The 20,228-nt window shown below is 55.6% G+C and overlaps 1 protein-coding gene across 5 annotated transcripts in view; it reads right to left on the reverse strand.

Moving 5' to 3' along the window:
• Positions 1-16,937, reverse strand: part of CACNA2D2 (calcium voltage-gated channel auxiliary subunit alpha2delta 2) — a 132,527-nt gene extending 115,590 nt beyond the window's left edge. For all 5 annotated transcript variants that reach the window (XM_063115462.1, XM_063115461.1, XM_063115460.1 and 2 more), the window contains exon 1: positions 16,547-16,937. In XM_063115462.1, the coding sequence (XP_062971532.1) occupies positions 16,547-16,749 (203 nt within the window). In that variant the 5' untranslated portion in view covers positions 16,750-16,937. The remainder of the gene's footprint in view (positions 1-16,546) is intronic.
• Positions 16,938-20,228: the final 3,291 nt, after the last annotated feature.

Here is a 20,228-nt window from a genome sequence, read left to right on the forward strand (position 1 = left end):
TGGTAAGGTAGTTACTCCTAAGTACAAATATATTTTTAAAGGTAGCACTGTAAAGCATGACTCTGTGTTGACTTAATAATCATTACAAACATTGAGGCTCTTCTAGATTAGGATTCATGGGGGTCTCTGCAGCTCCCATCTCACCAGCATCCAGTTTATTCCTGTGTTTTGGCTTCCCTGCACTATACTGATAATCTCCTGGTATACAGGGACAAGCAGGCACAAATGGTAGCAGTGATTTACAGCCCACTGCACAGGGGTGGTGAGAATTCTTTTCTGAGGTCGGAGATAAAACCAGCAACTCTCCTGGTGGCTGAGGCTCATGGGTCTCCAGGGTGCCAGCACCCAGGTGTCATTGTTTATGAATTTCCCAAAAGTCTAGAGCTGGATTTAGCAATGACCAAGAGGAGCTCATGAGGAAACCGAGTCTTCCCCAGGGCAAAGCAAAGCATGCAGACCAGGGGCACCAGGGAAGGCGTCCACTCTGCCCAGGACCTGCGTCTACTCCCCAGGCCTGGAGCCAACTGCCCCAGCCACTATCACAGATTGTGGGCATTTTGGGGTCTGCAGCATCTCCCCTCCCCAGAACATTCCCCAGGGAGTTAGGCACGATGGGAGGGTAACCCCTACCCAGGCCCATTTCACAAACAGGTAGGCTGAGGTTCAGTGAGATTGTCTCTCAAGAGGTGGATATATATTGTCACAGCCCCTGTGTGCCCAGTGAAGTGCTGTGATGGAGAGCTACACAATATAGCCTGGTCTCAGGGTGTGCAGAATAGGGTTGAGGCACCTGTGAAGGCCACTAGGTAAGTCAGGGAGGAACTCAGACCTCCAGCCTCCTGTTCCTGCCCCACACCAAAAGCTTAAGCCTGACTAGAGGTGGCAGGACAGACCATGTTCACGTGTCATCAACCACTCTGGTCAGATTCTGTGATTCATACATCCCCATCTCCCCTCCCGCACATCCTCCCCACCCCCCAGCATGAGTCAAATCCTCACTGAGCCACAAATAGCTGTCCTCTGTGTGTGTCCTCAACATGGTCCTGCTGTGAGGAAGACAGAGACCCCCCCCTCAGGGTCCTTTGTTCTCCCTCAGGGAAGAGACCTCTGTGGAAGCTCATAATCCCCCTGAAGACATCCAGTTACAGAAGAGAGGCCAAGAGAAGATTTCAGAACTCAACCCAACAGGACCAGCCTTGTCCTCCTCTACCTGACCAAGTCACCTCCACTAGGAAGCCTTCCTGGATCCACCCCTTCTCAAACCCACAGTCCTCACCACACTTTACCAAGCCTTATCTTGGGGCTGGGGTTGCAGCCTGTTCCCATCACCAAGCTTCCTGCAGGGCTTAGCTTGGAGCCTGGCAAAGAAGAGTCTTCTGGAAGCACTTGGGGATAGATTTACCTGAATATCCTCCTCCCTCCAGACTGGTGCCTGCTCCGACCTCCCTCTGCAGTGGGGGAGAGGCTGGAGGGCAGGGCTAGAAAAGCAGCTCCAACTTCAGCACTCAGCTGAGCCCCAGGGAAAGGAAAAGATGAGGCTGAGCGCCTGCTGTGGACTGGGTGCTCTGTGTGTGATTCCCACCGAAGTCACAAGTACCCCTGGCCAGGTGCAGACCAATTCATGCCCACCTCATGAACAAGGACTCTGAGGCCTGAGGAGATGGAGCAACCTGCCCAAGACCACACAGCAGTCTGTGCTGAACCAGAATTTGAACCCAGTAAATAGTCTGGCTCCAGAGCCCTGTCCATGTCCCCTAGGCCATTAGGCCTCCCAAATCCCAAGGTGGTCTCCAATGGCAAAAACTTAGGAAACAGGGTACAGGTAAGGGCCATTCCTCATTTACAACCTTTTCCAAATTTGAGGAAGAGGCTGGCCCAACCCTATATCAGGGACCTCACTGCCTCCCCAAGCAAGCAAAGCCAGGTACATATAAGTAAGTCCTCCCTTATACCCCACCAGAGCTATCCTGCTGTAGGAACGTTGTCTCAGCAGGGCAGAGCCCCAGCTCCTTCAGATCCCCCCACCAGAAAGCCTAGCCCAGGTTGGGGGAAAACACACACTTCCTCTGGGATCTGCTTCTCGCTAATGGCTGGCTCCTCAGAGCAAGCCAAGCTGCATGCAAATTGAATGTGAGTGCTTAACCCGCCTTGACACATCTTGACACGCACATGGGCCTGTCACTCTCAGGTGCTCTGTAATGGACCCTTTAGAAATGCAAATCCCCTCCACAGGCTATGAGAGACCCACTGCTGAAGCCAGGAAGGGGCTTCAAGTGCCACCTCAGTAGCCCCACTTCCTTCTAAAGAGCCCAGGTTGGTGGCCAGGCAGAGGAGCCACCCTACCTGGTGAACCTGTGCTGTTGTCCTCAGAGTTGGCTTGAGGAGAGGCAGGGTAGCAAAGCCAGCAGGGCAGACAACTGGCAAAATACTTTGCAAGTGTTGCCAATATCAGCAAATTCCCAAACGATAGAGGTTGGGGATATTATTATCATCCCCCCACCCCCCTCTTTCCCCAGCTAGATGGCTACTTAACCTGTGGCTGCTGCCCTGCTAGAAGTGCCCACAAATGCAAAGTGCTCACCATTTTCTGGTATTTTTTGACACAGATACTGTCACTAGAAAATCACCTCCTGAGTACAGGGCCTGGCATACTGCAGGTGCTCAAAATGTGTTGATTGGAGGACTGGATGTTCCACCTCACAACTACAAAACACAGGAACTATGATCCCATTTTAGAGATGGGGTAACCAAGGAACAAAATGACTCAAACAAGGTCCTATATGGGGCTCTCTTTATGATCTCCAGCTCCTCCCCTCCCCACCCCCATCCCTATCCCTGGACTGGGCTTTCTAGTGTGCAGCAGGCATGCACATCATGGCCAACAAAGCCCATGGATCTGGGCCTCTCTAGACAGCCCTGGGAAGGCCCCACCCTTCCTCATTTTAGGGTAATGGCCTCTTCCATACCCACCAGTTTGGAAATCACCTGTGAAATACACTTCCCCCTGAGCGCTGGCTCAGGAATCATGTAAATCACTCAGTTTAATGGCCTCTGGGACTGTTCCTTGCTACCCCCTCCCCAGCTGCTCTGTGCCAGGGAACTTGGGACTGTGGGGTGCCAGGCAGGCAAGGGCCCCAATCATGAGCTCTGGGCAGCCCAAGGCCTCCTGGGTGCTGGGAGGCACTGCCCAGGGGTGCAGCAGCCTCAGGCAGCATGTCAGTAAGAGACGTGGGGGTGGGGCTTGCCAGGAGCTTCAAGATCTGGGGCCAGATTGATGTGCAAGGTGAGCCTCTCCCCCAGTCTTCCCCTCGCCCTTGCCCTTGTTCCATCATCAGTGCCTTATCCTCAGAGGGAGGTGGTCCTGGTGCTCTCCCCAGGGCCTCCACAACCCTTACTGGGGAAGGCCCAGGGCCATGGGAATGGCTAGGGACCCTGGGGGGCCTGGAACCATGATGTCTCATCACCCCTTGAATGCTGCTAGGAGCACCAGCCACACATGGTTGCTATTTACTTGGTCTCACTTCCATCTCCTCACTGTCTATCTCCCACACAGACTGTGGGCTCCTTGAGAGCTGGGACCCAGTCAGCCCACTGAGACCTCAGAGCCCACTCAGGGCCCAACACACAGCTAAGGTGAGGAGAGTAGACTCGGGTGGGGAAGGGGCAGCCAGGAGGCAGGTCCTGAAAGATGGGCAAGCTGTGGAGCACGGGCAAGCATCCATGCAGAAGAGCAGTCTGGAAGGAGTGGTACAGCCAGCTGAGGAGGCCAGATGATCTCCCTAGGACAGGCCATTACTCTGGCCACTGGCTGCATGCATGGGCATCTGGGATATTTGACTCCTACAGGTACCATGGTTAGCAGATGCCTTAGAACCAGTCCACCAGCTCCCCATCCCCCTTCCCTGGGATCCTCAGCACGTCCTTGCTGGGCAGAGTGTGAGGGTCCTGTGTTTATCTTCCTGTCCCCTAAGGCCATAGTTCTCTACCTTGGCTCACCTGGGGGCTCCAGAAAAATACTGATGCCTGGGCCCTGCCCCTGCCCATTTAAATAATACAGACCCATGGGTCCCCAGACACCCCCTTCACCTCTCTTCCCAGGGCAACCCTTGGAGGCAGCCCCTGGGCTGGGATGACCCGTTGGACGAGAGCCACAGGAGGATGGGGAGGGTGGGCTTTTGCCCTCTGGCACCAGCAAAGCCAGGCCCATGTGGCCCTGTCCCAGACCATGTAAAAACCTGCTCCAGCTTTCACAGTCATGGTCAACTTGGCCCTGTGGACACCTGTGCAGACACTGGATCCCTGCTCAGCAAACATTTATTGAGCACTTGGTGTGTGCTAACCTGGAACTCCAGCCAAGGACAGGTGGCCACTGCCCCTGCATCCCAGGCACATAGCATTAAAGGGGAGGCATTGGTGTGAACATCAGGCAGCAAGGTCTACTGCAGGTCAAGAATGGGGAGGAGGGGGACTTGAAGCAGCCTAGGTGGCTCCTGACCCACAGAGGGAGGTCATGGAAGGTTTCAAGGGACAGTGACTCCCAGCCAAACACTGAGGGACATGCAGACATCAGCTGGACCACAGGTAGGTCCTGCTTGGGGTTGGCAGGGCCCTCTGCAGCCCACTCAACCTCTCCCCAGCTCCTTCTATGCTTAGTGCATAGTAGGTGCTCATTAAGCCCCCATGGAAGGAGATGGCTGCTGCCCTGGTGGGCATTCAGTCCTGAAGGCAGAGATCCCCTCCTGTGTCCATCCCCCAGCCCAACCCCTGTGTCTATCAGAAGCAGCCCCCTCGGCTGCGGTCTCCACAAGCACCAGCTTACAGAGTAGGACAGAAATGACAGCTTCGTAGGTGGGGTGGCAGGGGCAGGGAGCATCATCGTCAGCTGCAGAAGGACCCATCACTCTGGAGGGTGCTGGGAATGATAAGGACACTGAGGCTCAGAGGAGGTCAGGAGACTTGCCCAGACTCCCACAGTGAGCTGGACAGGGGCTGAGGCTAGGATGGGCTAGGAGGAGACTGGGAGAGGAAGTGCAGAGGGGAGGCCCAGAGACCCCACTGCAGAAGCCCCTGGGGTTTCTGGGGCCTGCACCAGCCAAGGTCTGGCACAAATAACTGAAGGTGCTGCCTCCCTCCCTCCAAGTCTCCATGCCTGGGTAATGCTAGGCTCAGCCCTGGAGGCAGGGGGATGAAGTGGGTAGGAGGAGGGAGGGTGAAAGATGGAGAGGTAGGGGAACGGGGAGTGAGTCTAGACTGCTCTGCCCCTCTGTTCCATGTGCACACAGGAAACGGGATCACAAGCTCCCGGCAGGCCACTGCAGAAGGCCTCGGAAGGAGAATCAGCTCAGAGGAGGTCTGTCCTGGTCTGGAGGACTCACAGCTGTGCCCAGAAGAGACCAGATCCTTTTCTTCCCTGACCCTTGGCCAGCCCCAGAGAGCCTTCTCCCCTCTTGTGTCAGGTGAGGAACAGTGGCCAGAGGGGCACCCCAACCCAGGAGCAGGACAGAGTCCAGGCCTTAACACACAGTCCTAAGCCCTGTGTCCTTGGCTTACCAATTTACGGACACTGTACCCAGCCTGGACACAGGACTGGTGCAGGGAACAGAGCCCAGAGAGTAACAGGAAGGGCCAGGTGCCAGGTCATGAGAACATGGCCATGTTGGACCGTGGATTTTGTCACACACAGTCCTCTCTCTATTGAGTAGGCACAAGAACACCCCACATGCAGCTGCCGTCCCCCCAAGATGAGAATGAAGTCTCACAGGCAGCACTCAGCCAAATTTGGGCCTTCCCCTTGGCCACGTCCATGGGTCGCTTCCTCGGCTGTGGCCCATTAAGGCCAGGTCAGCTGCACAGCTCCACAGCAGCAGGACATGCTCCTTTGTCAGCGTCCTCTTAGCCCACCCACACCATCCCTGTTTTTAGACACTGTCTGAACTGGTGGCTTCCTGTTGGCCAGGACAGTCTGCCCTTGGTCCCACCTGAGACAGGAGGGTGATGTGAATGACTTCCTTCAGGCCCCTGACTGACCAAACCTACTGGTATCACATGACAACTTGAGGGCAGTGGCTGCTCCTTTTCCTGGGTCTGGGTCTAGACTGTCTCAACTGCTAAGAGGCCCAAGGCAGTGACTCTCTCTGAGCCTCAGTTTCCTCATCTGTACCATATGAGTTAAACTGGTCCCATAGTACCCACTGACCCACACCCATATCACAGATGAAGGTGAGGTGGACCTACTGGGAGGGGGATTGGGGGCCAAAAATCTATTTTTGGTCCCTGAGGTGTCTCCAAGGAACCTGGGGGTGCCACTAGTGCAGTGAGAAAGCCAGCAGCCCCCATGATAAACCCTCCAAGGACTTCAGCCTGATGAGAAGGCAGCCCTTGCAGAGGGACACACATGATGGAACAGCGAGGGAGTGTGGGGACACCCAAGGGTCCTGTGGCCAGGGGCTGCCTGGAGGAGGTCAGTTGCAGAAGAAGGGCTGTGTGAGGCTGTGGCTGAGAGCTTGGATCTGAGTGCTGGGCAAGAGTCCTGCCTCCACCACTTGTCCTCTCTGTAATTTTAGCATCACTTAGCCTTGCTAAGCCTTGATTTCTCTTGTTTGTGAAACGGGGATAAAAATGGACTGATTTCACTACCCAGGGCCCGGGTAGTAGGGACGGATGTGGTTCAAACAACGCCTTCCTTTACAAACCTTTCCTCCAGCATGGCCACCCCTTCCCTCCCCTCCCACCTTCAGGCCTCTTGACTGACCCTGTAGCCGGCACTGCCTCCCTGTCCTCCATCACTTCCCTTCTTTCTAACAAAACCGAAGTCTGCAGAATCTCTACCTACAGCCCCAAGGTGACCCCATCCTCAGCTCAAGGGTAAATTCTGATTAGCCTGAGCTAATCACAGCGTATCATCTTGACTGCCAGGGATTGGTTTAGAGTGGACATGTGACCCAGTGCCAGCCAATGAGGTCTGAGGGGAAGTCAGCTGGGGGCTTCTGGGCAAGGTTTCCTCTCCTCTGAAGAGGAACCCAGAGGCAACATCTCTTCTATGCCTAATGTCTGGGTTTGCACATGATGCCTGGAGCTGTGGCAACCATCTTGTTGCCATAAGAAGTGAGCCAAGGACAGACAGCCACACCAAAAGTGAGGCCAGCTAGGCAGGGCATGGGTGAGGACTTGGTCCTTGCCGACAGCCCACATCACACACCTTTTGACTCCGTGTCAGGGGATAAAGGGACTAACCATGAAGGAAAAATCCGTCATGCTGGGGTTGTCAAGGTGTGCACAGAAGCAGTTTCTTTTCCTTGAAGCCAAATACATTCCTTGGATACAGCTTTTAAGCAGTCAGCGCAATGCCTACTCTTTGAGTGCTCCTGTGAACTGGCACAGAGCTGGAGGAGGGGGCACAGGGTTGTAGGAAAGGCTCGCAAGGGGTAGGGAGCCAGAGGAAGGCATCACTCAGGAAGACTCTTTGCCCCAGTGCTCAGGCTGAGCAGGCCAGCCTAATAGAGGGACATGGTGAGTGAAGGCCAGAAGGTGGGGAGGCCAGAGCTCCTACTAATACCTGAAAGTGGCTCAGGCTACCTGAAGCTGGGATATTACCAGGGCTAGTGGCCAGAGGCCAGAGCCAGCCCAGGCAGGGCCTCGAATGCCAGGCTGAAAAGTTGGACTGGGCCCACAGTAGGCTTCTGAGGTGCAAGATCATGGCTAACTCCCAATGGGAGACACTGTAGCATGCCTTAGGGGTCCAAGGAGAGAAGGGAAGAGTCCCAGGGACCCACGACACCCGCCCTGGCCTCTGCTCACAGAAAGAAAGTAGAAATGTCCATCCATGAAGGCCTTCAGCCTGGAGGCCTGTTCTGTCAGCTCGTTTTCTTTTCTAATAAATGAAATTGGGAGCAGGGCTGGGTGGGCTGTTTTGTTGTTTGCTGGAATCAGTGGTAGCACCCAGCCTGACCTTTAAGGCTTCAAATGCAGCATTTCAGGCAGCGCCAGCGGGAGGAGAACACAGACTGTGGAAGGAAGTTATCAAGACTAAAATGCCACATCAGGCTGGAAACTCATGGCAGAGCAGGGGCCTCTACCATCTCAGGAACATGCTGGCCCATCCATTCTGCCCTGCCTGGTGACAAAGCTGTCCTTCCTAAGGGGACTCAGAAAGCTTTGGTGACTCTAAAACACCACATCAGCATTAAGGTGTACTCCAAGAGAAACACCAGGAGTGGGGCCTCATGCCACATATGTACCTTGCTCTGCGGGTTTGCCAAAGGAGACCTCAGATTGCTCCCTCACCCCATGCCATGGACATTTTTATTTAAGAGAAACAGTTGTATGTCATAGTGCAAGGAAGGCCGAATGGGAAGTCACCATTTGAGCAGCATATGTTGAGCACTAGGGCTGGGGACTGAGCCCTGCCAGAAGAAATATGGGGCCTGAAGGCTATCTCCTTCCACCTTGGGCCTCAGTTTCCCTTTCTATGTGATGCAGGCATTGGGGCCTCCAGGGACTTCAGTGGCTGTGATATGGCCTTCCCAAGTCAGGGAAGCATGCAAGGCCCATATTACCCAAGGAGATGGTTCCACCCAGGATCCCTGCTCCCACAGGAATCCTCCTTGCTTACAGGCTCCTCAGCTTGCAGCCACTTCTGCCTTCCCTCTGCAGAAGCCCCTTCCCAAAATACTGAGGACCCTGGGCCATCACAGCACTAACAACACACAGGCCCCGAGAATGCCAGAAAAGCAAAACTTAAGGTTCTCTCAGGCCTCAGAACCCATCAGACTAGGGCCCACACAGTCCAGAGGCCAGTGCCCAGGTACAGGATACCTGGACAGCCTTGTTTATGAAGGAGACAAAATTCATCCTTGAAAGGAAGCAGCTTCACTGGAGATGCTCCAAAGAGAGGAATGTGCAGGGCTCATCAAGCCGAAGCTTTTACACTCCAAATCATGCCTGCTGACTGCAAGAATGTCTTGCTGAGGGGGAGGACCCCAAACCTGTAGCAGATGCTCCAAGAGCTGCCAGTGTCCTGCCCTTCAGTGTGCAAATAAGAAGTACCCACTCCAGAAGGGAAAAAAAAGCCAGCCCAAGGTCACACAGCAAGGGTTTCCCATTCTGCCTGAGCCCGACCTCCACGCCCTCCCTCCAGATTTTCCACACGAAAGGGCTGTTTGCAGAGATGCTTCACTTCACAAAGGACTCATGAAGCTCCTCTGAGTCCCAAGTCCTCCCATGAATCTAAATATCATTCAATTTGCAAAAATTTGAATTACAAGGACGCAACCTCTGTGTATTTCCTTCGGAGACTATCATCTAGCCAGTTGGTAGATGATCAAACTTTCCAGCTCAGCCTTAACTCAGGCTGTTTCTGATGTAAAAGTTTGCAAAACACTGTTCCTAATAACTAGGAGGCTATTTCCCACTGCCAGAGTTTGCCCAGCTGAGCCCTGGCATTAATCTCAAAGGTGGGTGCTGAAGGTAGGTACTGGGAGCACAATCTGGGTGCAAAGAGATAAACTGTACATGTGCCTGCACTACACATGCACACTACACACACAAGCACATGCCCACATTTGAATTCCTGTGCACACACCTACACCTATGTATACACATGAGCATGCATGTGCACACACACCTAGACACATGCATACAAATAATGTGCAAGCACAAACACCCACATATGTATACACACGCACACACCCAACACATGTACACACACATGAATGTACAGATGTAGACACTTCCACCTATAAGCTTGCATGTAAACACAGGCCAAGGCAAGAGCCAAGCACAAGAGGAAAGACCCAGAAATGACAATTGGGTCCCAGGTGCCTATAGGGCCTGGCTGGGTGCTGGGTGCTATGGGTGAGGGGCCAGGTGTCTGGCACCAGAGCAGGCCCAGTTGGACTGAGAAACCCCCTAGATCCAGTCAGGACACACATGCCCTCATCACAAACTCTCCGGGGCTGGGCCCAACCCTCCCAACCTATGATACCCCAACCCTATGAGATAGCAAGATCAGGGGAACTCCAATTTACAGATGAGGCCCCAAGACCCAGAGAGGAGGAGAAAGTTCCCAAGGTCACACAGCTGGTGAAAGGTGTGGCAGAGTCTAAGTGCGTACCAAGAGAGGGCTAATTCAGAAAAAAGTGGCCAGGAGGGAAGGAAGGCATAGAGGGGGAAGCAAGGAGCCCAGAGTCTCAGAGGGGTAGGGAAGGGACAGGTAGAGGGAGTGATTGCTCACCCTTCTCACCCACTCCTTTCCCCTTTTTTTAATGAGGATCATTTCCAAGGTGGGGAGAGATGGTTAATGATCGGCAGGAAAGATTTCCCGCTGAACAATTAGGCTGATCAGAGCTCAAAGTGGGTCAGTCTGAAAAGCAGCTATAAGATACCCAGGTATGGCCAATGGCTAGGATACGGGAGGTCCAGGCACCTCACACTGGAAGAGGCAAGGCCCAGCTGAACTGGGGGTCAGGCCTCACCCCACAGCTAGAGCGGACTGTGGAGAGGAGCAGGAAGAGCCCAGAACTGTATTCTTAGAGCACTGGAATGTCACAGTTGGAAGGACCCTAAAAGAGAGGAAACTAAGGCCCAGGGGGAAGAGGAACTTTATCCAAGGTCACCAAGCAAGCTACCCAGGTAAGATTGGGCTGGGCTTGCCCTTGACAGAGGGTCCCCACCTTGGAGGGTGGGGAAGTGCCCTGTGGGAAGACTCCTCCACTGTGAGGCCCCACCCTCATCAGGCTCAGCCACCAGCACTAGCATTGGCTGGAGCCCAAGCAAGGCTAGACCATACTCAGATGGAAAAGCCCATGGGGCCCAGATAAGGTGAGCACGACTGGGGACACCAAGCCAATGGTTAGAGTCATAAGGCAGCAAGGCAAGGCCTGGCTAAGACCTGTCCCCCAGGTCCTGCCCACATAAGGTCAGGCTCAGACTGTATGGGCCCAAATGACAGAACACTTGACTCCTTTAGGGAGGCCCCAAAAGACACCTGTGGGGACCTTGCAGATCTCAATCTCTGTGGTCACCTGCACTGCCCCCCTCCATTCCTTCCTGCCCTTAGCCACAGGCAGCTCAGGAAGCTCTTCAGGTTACACAGGACAAGAGAGAAAGGGAAAGGAAAAAAAGCAAAAACCACACATACACTTCCCTCTGGGAACAAGAGTATTGATTCTGTAGCTTCTTGTTTAGACAGTAGGCACCAGGAAAAACAAAAACAAAAACAAACAAACAAAAAAACCCTGACATGAAGAGAATCTCCCCAGTTGGCTGGAAGGCTATAGCCAGCAGTGGGGAAGCCCCCCACCCCTGCCTCAGAATACGCTAGGCCCTAGTGCTCCCTCCCCAGGCCTGAGTCCCAGAGTCCAATCACTTCAAGACACAGATCACCAGGTCCAGAGACAGATCTCACAGTGGAAGTGAAGTGGTTGGAAGGCAAAGGAGAAGAGAAAGAGACCACTCCCATCCCACAAGAAACACGGCCCTGCCACACAGGCCCAGGCCCCTCTGCTCTGACTCCCAAACCTCCAGCTGCCCCTTGAATAGTTCCCTAGTAACAAGCCCTCAAGAACTGTGGTTCTCCAGCCCCCCAAGACACATCCATCCAGAGGCATGAAATCCTCAAGCATCTATAAGGTTGGAGTCCTCTGAAGTCCCCTTGGGCCTAGCAAAACTGTAGAGGGACTAGGGAGAGGATCCAGCCTCAGGATTTCATTAACAACCTCCTGGCCTCACCCTTACCCCCATGACCTTTCTCTCCTGTAATCACACTGGAATCTGGAGAGGGAAAGGCCTTCTTAAGATGGAGCTCTTCCTGCCCTCCCATATCCCTCCCTGCAGAGAAGGCCTGGCTCATGATTCAGAGCCTCAGAGGAGGGAAAACTCTGGGCCAGGGACACTCTCTGATGGCTTGTGGCATGTGGAGGTGGGCACTGGGGCTATGAACACCTGGGCTGGCAGGGCAGCCTTAGGCTAAAGAAGGCCCCTCAGGATTGCCTGAGACCCAGAGGAGGAAAGAGAGACAGAGCAGGAAAGGTTACAGCTGGGAGGATTAGGCCCACCTCCCACATTCTAGGCCTCTTCGTTTTCTTCCCAAAGACTCAGATTTTGAGCCCCTCCCCACCACACACACATATTTCCTGGGTCCACTGCTCAGATGTCTCCAGCCCCCTGGCAGGGCAGCTAAGTGTCTGACAGATCAATCCTTTCCCAGCCCTGCCTCCAGTAGTTGTGGGTTTTGGGCAGGCCCCTTCATCTTTCTTAGCCTCAGTCTCCCCATCTGTGGGATGGGTGTGATCACAGGTTCTGAGGTCTAGGCAGTAATGCGGGTGAGGGCCCTGGCCTGGGCTCAGTGAGCAGAGGCCACCATTAGCCTGGCAACATCCCCCACCACTGTCAAGCTGGGCTGCAGGGAGGAAGAGAAGGAGGTGGTCCAGTGTCTGTCTTTGGGAGCTCGTGTCCTGTGTGGGTGGGTATAGCCTAAGCAAGTGGCCCAGCTCAGAGATGGGATGGGGGGAGGCCACCAGAAGGTGTGGGTATGAGACCCTAAGAGAGGGGATCTAAATCCTTGAGAACATGGTGATGATGAGACAGCATGAGCGAAGCTGAGAGAGAGAAATACTTAGTCCATGACAGCAGCACTGTGAGAAGGCTGGCAGGTGAGGGCCATGGCTGTGGCACCCGGGCTTGATGCTGATGTTAACAATGGCTGCTGTGGTGCCCAACAGAGCTCTCCCTGCCCACCAGAGCCCACACCCTCTCCCATTAATTCTCATCACCAGCCTCCTAAGCAGATTCTATTATCTAAGTTGGGGAAACTAAGGCAAGGTCTTCCCAATGGAAAGGGTCAGCTCTGGAGGCCAAAGTTTGAGGTCACAGGGCCTATACCTGACAAGCAGCATGTCCCCAGACTGCCTCCTCCCAGGAGCAGGCAGTAACCACCAGTTCACATCCAAGGTGCCAAGAGCTGGCAGTGGCCCCCTGCACACAGGCAGAGTGGAGGAGACACTGACCGCAGAAGTGCTTGCTCCACTTGTGGGGCCAGCTTCACTCTGGAGACAGCCTCTCCTTGGGGACACGAGTGTGACAAAGAATCCAGAGTGAGACTCACCTGAAGACTGAGGGGACTCGTCTTAAAATGGGCTTCATCCTTTCTCAGGAGTTAGCCTAACACAGCTAGTCAGGATGAAGTGCCCAATAAAGGTGGGGTCCACGGGGGGAGCAGCAGCCAAGAGTCCCCTGCCGAAAATCCTCCACTTCAGGTAGGATGCAAGCACCTGGCAGCTCTGCATCCTGGCGATGGCAGCAGCAGGCCACAAAACCTCACCCCCTCCCTCCTGCAAAAGCTGCAGCAGGTTGTTGGGAAGATGGGGGACCCAGATGTGTGATATTGCCTTTCTCCAACAGGGAGAGCCATAGGGAGGTAGAAACAGGGGCTTGGAGGCCCAGGCAGATACACGTCACCCACCATTAACTATAGCTAGACTGACGCAGGCCCCATTGTGGGCACCATTTCCCATGTGTCCACCACTCAGCAGAGGAGCATGTACTCTGGCTGTCATTAGTGTGCTAGGGGTCCAAACTCCTTAGGCCCTTTACTGCTCCCCACCCACCCCCAAAGAAAGGGAGGCACTGGCCAACATCACCAATGGAGCAGAGCTGGGCTGAGAGGGTGCAGCCAGGCAGCCAGCTCTGCCAGGGCCGCCAACCAGCACTCAGCCAGGATTCCAGGAGTAGGGGACAAGAAACCCAGGGACGCTGGAGAACAGGGTACAGAACCCAACAGAGAGGACAAAAGAGGCAGGCAGGGCAGGGTGGGCACACATTGATGAGCAGGATGGACAAGGAAGTAGGACAAGAAAAGATGAGAGATCTGCAAGGGGGGGGCAGGGGAGGGGGAGGGAAAGACACAGGAGAAGAAAGCCGTGAGTGCTGCCCTCAGCCAGCAGCGGGCCTGAAGCTGGGGTGGGCTTAACTGAAAGAGGAGGAAGCAGGTGAAAGGGAGTGCACTCTGACTCCACCTTCCCCTGCCCTCAGACACACCAGTGTATGCATATGCATGCACACATGTACAACAAACACATGGAGCCTCCCTCCTCCTTGTTTGAAACTCTGATCCAGGCCCAGGTGGGGTGAAAGAGGCACTCCCCTCCCTAAAACTGAAGCCTGTCCTCCCTCCAGCAGTAACTCCTCTGCCCTTTTCAATCCAGCAGCAGCCTCAGTCCGTTTCGCCTGGTGGGTAAGAGCCATGCTGCCAGAGCGATTACAGAAATACCGGCCACTGGACCCCAAACCCTCACTTTCTTAAACCTAGCAGCTTGCGAAGCTGCTTTGCACTGGCATGCGCTAATGAGGAAATGACCTTCCTATCAAGGGCCCTCCCCACTAAGGGGTTGTCACCCAGTGCCATGAGGCTGAGGGTCCCACTCTGCATCTTAGAAATCCACCTGTATCAAAGAGTCATCCTGACCTGGCCACGCTGACCCAGGAGAAGGTTCAGGAGGCCACCTGCCCCTGAGCAGCTCCACCGAGCCCTCTGGCCCCAGCGGCAGCCTCAGCCATTCATGATAGTTCAACAAAAGCCCCAACTCCAACTAGCCAGGGGACCTCAAGATTCCCTCCCCTTCTCGCTCCAAGGATCAATGGGCATCCGCATCTGCGGGACCAGGGCAGCTGAAGGGCGCTAGCTGTCACAGAAAACCCTCCGTGTCATCGCACCATTAGTCACTTCCCCATGGACCCTCAGAGCTGTGCAGCCCCCACCCCACCCCCACTCCCTAATTATGATTTGCAAGACATGTCCCAAACCCTCGAATTAGCTCCAACTATATTGACAAGAACATCCAGCTGGAAATGTGTTGCTGCCGTCACACCCGCCTCACCATCTTCTGGCTGGGGACAGAGGGACAGGTGTCCACTCTGGTCAGGGTCTCACATTGGCCTTCTAGGAGAGACCCATGCAGACCCAGCAGCCATCTGACCCACAGCAGGTTGCAGGGAAAGGGAGCGAGGTCGTGAGAGGTGGAAGGAGACATCTACTTAAACCTTCACTCACAGAGCTATGAAGCAGCTAGGAAAAAAATAACTGTGGCTTGGCTTATGCTTGGCTTTGACAAAGAAAGAATAACAAAAAATAACGCTTTTGCACTTTTTAAACACTGTGGTTTAAGTCCATTTTCATCACAGCAAATGAAAGATAATAACACACCCACCAGTCCTGAACTTCCATACGATTCTCTTTTCCCTGCTCACCCCCCACATACACCCATGAAAAATCCAGACAGTTGACAGAGGACATGTCCGTGCGGCACCTGTAATTTGCCAACTGATCAACCGCCTGAGCACAGCCAGCCAGACTGTATAAGGACAGAGATGACAAGACAGAGAGAGACCCAGAGCAGTATCTTTCCCGAGTTTGTCTTTCCCACATCTGGGAGAACCCACAAGCTGGAGTCCACAGGTTTTGTGGCAGAATCAGGGGCCCCTACCCTTGGGCACAACTGGTCGAATGACGCAGAGCCAGCCTCTCCTCTTCCCTGAGGCCAGATCCTTCTCCTTGGCCACCAGTAGCCCAACTACTCATGCCCCAAAGGAGTCCAGGGACAGGTGCCTCTTCAAACCCAGTGACAGATAACAGAAGCAAGGTGGGCACTGTGCCCCAAGGGGGTGTCTGGGCACTGACATATGTCTGGGGCATAGTATCAAGAAACAGATGCTGTCCTAAAGGCCACACACACTAAACGTCCACTCCTAGCCCCAGGCACATCTGGCCAAGCTCAAACGGAGGAGGCCACCTGAGTTTGTAGACTCTTGGGGAGGGCAAAAAGGCTCAGAAGCACCATGAGAATGAGTTGAAGATGGCAGAGCCAGGAGATGCTATTATCCTGTTGACAGCGCATCAGAAGCCAGCAGGGGTCCTCCCCACCGTTCACCTTCTGTCCTGACCCCAACACCTTCCTCTCCCAACTGAGATCTCCAGGGGACCCTCCCCTCAGGTGGAGGGGGGTCAAGAACAGGGGACACTGATCCCCTCCGTGGCACTGGCCACAGCAAGGTGCTCACATCCTCTGTAACCCTCCCCCCGCCCGCCGAAAGAAAAGGCCCATGAAGACAGGTGTGGAGGTGCTCACAGCCTGGCTCTAAAGCGCCAGGTTCACACGGGGGAGGGAATGTGGGGCAGATGTGCAGCTCCAACTCCGCCGGGCAGTGGTCGCTGGCCGCCCCCTCACCCAACCCTGGATTCCCTTTCCCCTCTCACTAGGGCAGCGGCAGGAGAATCAGCCGACAAGCTCGGGGCTTGAAGATCTTGCCCCGCCCCGTCTGGGGGCATTGGGGGAAGCAGGGGCAGCGTGGGGAAGTTTCGCGATGCAGCCACAAGCGCCAGGACCGCGGCTGCCAGCCCTCGAGGCTGGGGCCCCCACCGCTTGGCGCAGCAGACAGCCGAACCCAGAGCCCCAGTCTTGGCGCGGAGCGCGGGGAGGGACCGGGGCGGACCATGGGGCGGAGTGGGGCGCAGGGCTCGGCCGGGGTCCCGCGGCCGGTTGAGGCCACTTACGTGTGCTGCTGGGGGAAGCTGTAGGCGGAGGCGCCGGGGGCGGCGAGGAGCGGTAGAAGCAGCAGCGACGACAGCAGCAGCAAGAGCCCGGACGCCGGGCGTCCGGTGCCGGGGCCGAGCCGGGAACCGCTGCCCGGCCAGGGGCGCGCGGTCAGCGCCAGGCCGGGCCAAGAGGCGCCGCAGGTCCGAGCCGGCACCGCCATGTTTCCATTCAAGATGCGGCGCCGCGGGCAGGGGGGGCGGCGGCGGCGGCGGCGGCGGCGGGGTGGGGGGCCGCGGCGGCGGGCGACAATCCGGCCTCTTCTCCTCCGCAGCCTTCTCAGCGCGGGGCCTTCGGGGCTGCACCGGCCGCAGCGCCTCTGCGGGTTGCGCGGCGCGATCTCCCCGCCGCGCTGGCTGGAAGCGCTCTGAGCGCCTGGCCCGGGACCTGCGCTCAAATAGCGGCCGCCGCCAACCTGCCGGCGCCGCCCTCCTCTCGCCCTCCCTTCCCTGCCGGCCCGCCCCCGCGCGCCCCCGCCGCGGCCACGCGCCCGCCTGTGCCCGCGCGCCCTTCGTCCCCGAGCAGCCCTGAGCCTGCCCTACTGGCCCGCGCCGCAGCCGCGGTCGGAGCTCTCGATGTGCTACCCCGCCCCCAGGCCTGGTGCTTGCTCTCTTCGCCCATCCGCGGAAAGAATCCCCGGCCTGCGGCCCAGGGCAGGAGCGTACATGACCCTTCTGGGGGCTCGTCCTTCAACAGACTTACAGCCTGGAGTCACAGGTTTATGGTGGAATGGCAGGCTTCAGCAGAGACCAGAGAAAAGGATGGCGGTGACGAACTCACACCTCCAGTGACTCCAGCTACCTTCGAGCCTCTCTGCGCAGACTTGCACACCCAGCCGCTGGTAGAAAGAAAAGGCCTGGACCTCCTGCTTCCCTGAGTGGAAACCCGTGTCCAGCTGCACGGTTGTGGGGTGCTGAGGCTGGCAGGACACAGCCCTCTGCGGCCACTGGCTTTACTTCTCTGGTCTGAGCAGGTGCTGTGTGCAGGCCAGCCCCAAGTCCCAGCTCCAAGTCCCAGCTCCCAGTGCTGGTGCACCCTCTATTTAGACTCTTCCAGGGCCAGGGAACTCACCCCTGCACAGTCCAATCATTTCTGTCCTGGAGGCTCCGGGCTCTTCCCTGCTGCAGGGAGAAGACTGGGACTGTGTCAACTCCAACTCTGCAGCCTGTGGGCCTCTCAGAGTGTCAGTTTTCTCCCTTGTGAATGCTTGTGTGGATGCCCACCCCATTTCCAGGATGAAGTGAGAATGGGGTGAATTGCTTGGCAAACTGAAGCACTCATAATTGAGGGAGAGCGTCTCTGGGAGCTTACTGAAGTTGCCCCTAGAGCCCCACTCTGCCCCTGGTGCAGATAGGGTGGGAGAATGCTCCCCACCAACCTGGCACAGGGCAGGACTCCCGTAGCGGTAACTGCTCACAGACTCTGCCTAACATGAGGAGAGGGACAGTAACCAGCTGGCCAGAGTAGTTCAGAGATGTCCAGAAGCCCCCGCCTCATGATATCTGGCTGGGTCTCCTATCACCCACTCATGAGTCAGCCCGAGGGGGCATTGCAGTTGAGGAGGTAAGAGCAGTGGCCCCTGGACTGAGGAGGGCAGAGGTAGGGTGCTGCAAGTAGGGCTCAGGACAACCTTCACTTGCTCCCCAGTCCTGCCTTGGCTGCCCCACCCCAACTAGCCAGGACTTGACAGCGGATAGCTTCCTTCATTTCTTGGAGCTTCCTCCTCCCCTGACCTGAGTAAGCCTTCAGGGGCCAAACTGAGGCTTGCCAATAGGCCCAAAAACTTTATCAGAGGAGGGCAGTTTAAGGGCCAGGGACCCTGGGCCTCAAACCGCAATAGTACTGGGGCCTGGTGGACAGGAAAGGCCTAGTGAACTATGGGAGGCCAAGCCAGGCCAGCTCTATGGGGGAACAAGCAGGGCCCTCTATGAGCCAGGTGTCTTCTTGTGCCATCTCTAGTCAGGGAAGTACCTCCAGGCTGGACAGAATGGGAGGACAGGGATCCTATACAAAACAAGTGTGAGCTACCAGCCCCCTCCCAGCCCCTTCTGCTGATGTCTCCAGCAATTCTGTCTCCACCATTCCCAGGGCAGGGCTGGCCTGTGGTGTGCTCCCCACCTGTTTGCTGAACAAATACCTGTGCTTATGGCCCAAGGGACGAGCACAAAGTTTGTCACTCCTCCTGGGTGCCTTGTGGTGGTGTGGGGTGGGGTACCTTCCCAGAGCAGATCCTGCAGTGGCCTGAGAAATGTCAGGGGCAGCTCTCCTGCCCTTCAACACCAGGATGATAGTGCTAGCCCGGAAGAGTGCCCAGGCTGTCAGACACTTGGAACTAGTCTGGGTGTGGAGGGTGGCATTGGCGGTTGGGCATTTCTGTTCCAGCCTCCACAGATGTGTACATAATTGAGGCTGCTAGTGCCAAGGGAAAGGCAGGAGATTTTGCTTGACAGGCCGTTAAAGGAAGACAAATAAGGAGGGGAGGTAATTAGGAGTAAACGGATAGTAAGAGTTTACACATTCCAACTTTTGAGGCTCACAACATCCTCGGCCTCCTGGCAGCTGGCTCCAGCCACAGGTTAAGATCATGGGAGGAAAAATCAGGCCTTCCCAGGAAATAGGGGGAATTTCATGACAGGCACATTGATGGGTTGGGAAGGAAAGGCCTGGGGCTACCCACCTGGCCTAAGATGCCTGTGTTGCAAGATGGGGGTGGCAGGGGCAGATAAACTGCCATCAGCAGAGAGGGGCCCAGCCCTGGCAAGGGGCCTGGAAGGTGCCAATTCTGCATATAGCTTAAGGGAGGTCAATTCAGTAGGCCAGAAGAAACTGAGAGCTTTATGGAGAAACTACTATGTGCCAAGCAGGACTTGGGCTTGGCTGTGCTACTAGAGAGAAGAGGAAGCCCACCAGGAACATCCAGGACACCTGGATTGGCAAGGTTCCCACCCCAGCCTTTCCCACCTCCAGACTCCCCTCCCATCATCCTTTTGCTCTCCGTTAGCCAACAGGATGGACAGCTCCTAATTCAGTGAAAACTCCTGCCCTAGGGATTTCTCCTGTAATTTCTTCTGCCTAGAATACCTTCCCTCATCTCTACCACTTAACTCCAGGATATTTTTGAGCCCATAAATACCACTTATACCAGGAAGCCTTCCTGGACCACACCCCCACCCCCTGCAACTGAATGAGCCTCCCCATCTCAGTCCCCTCTCTCTTGCCCCAGCCCCAGCCACACACACATGCAGTGGCCTCTGCCTTGGGTTCAGAAACACACCTGCACTCTGGACTCTTGTCAAGCTGGGACCCAAGGCTCTCTAGTCCCTCTCACCCCTTCCAGGCCTCACACAGGGCTTGGCCATTGGGAGAGTCCTGGAAGTATTAACATAGGGATTATTTGAGTGGTGTGTCAAGGAGTCCGTAAATATGCCCAGGAAGGGTGGTTTAGCATCAGGTATGTCAGCTTTGGCTCAGACATCACAGCTTGCATAGACAAGTCCTTTGCTTTTCTGAGTCTGTTTCTTCATCCATATAGTGTGAGAAATGGTCCCCATCTGATAGGGGTGGTCTGAAGACTCAAAGCATGTAACACTCTGAGGGCAGGACTTGGCACTCAGCAAGGGCTTAGTGAAGGGGAGACACAGA

This window comes from Cynocephalus volans, chromosome 11, assembly GCF_027409185.1.
Source record: "Cynocephalus volans isolate mCynVol1 chromosome 11, mCynVol1.pri, whole genome shotgun sequence".
NCBI classification, from domain to species: domain Eukaryota; kingdom Metazoa; phylum Chordata; class Mammalia; order Dermoptera; family Cynocephalidae; genus Cynocephalus; species Cynocephalus volans.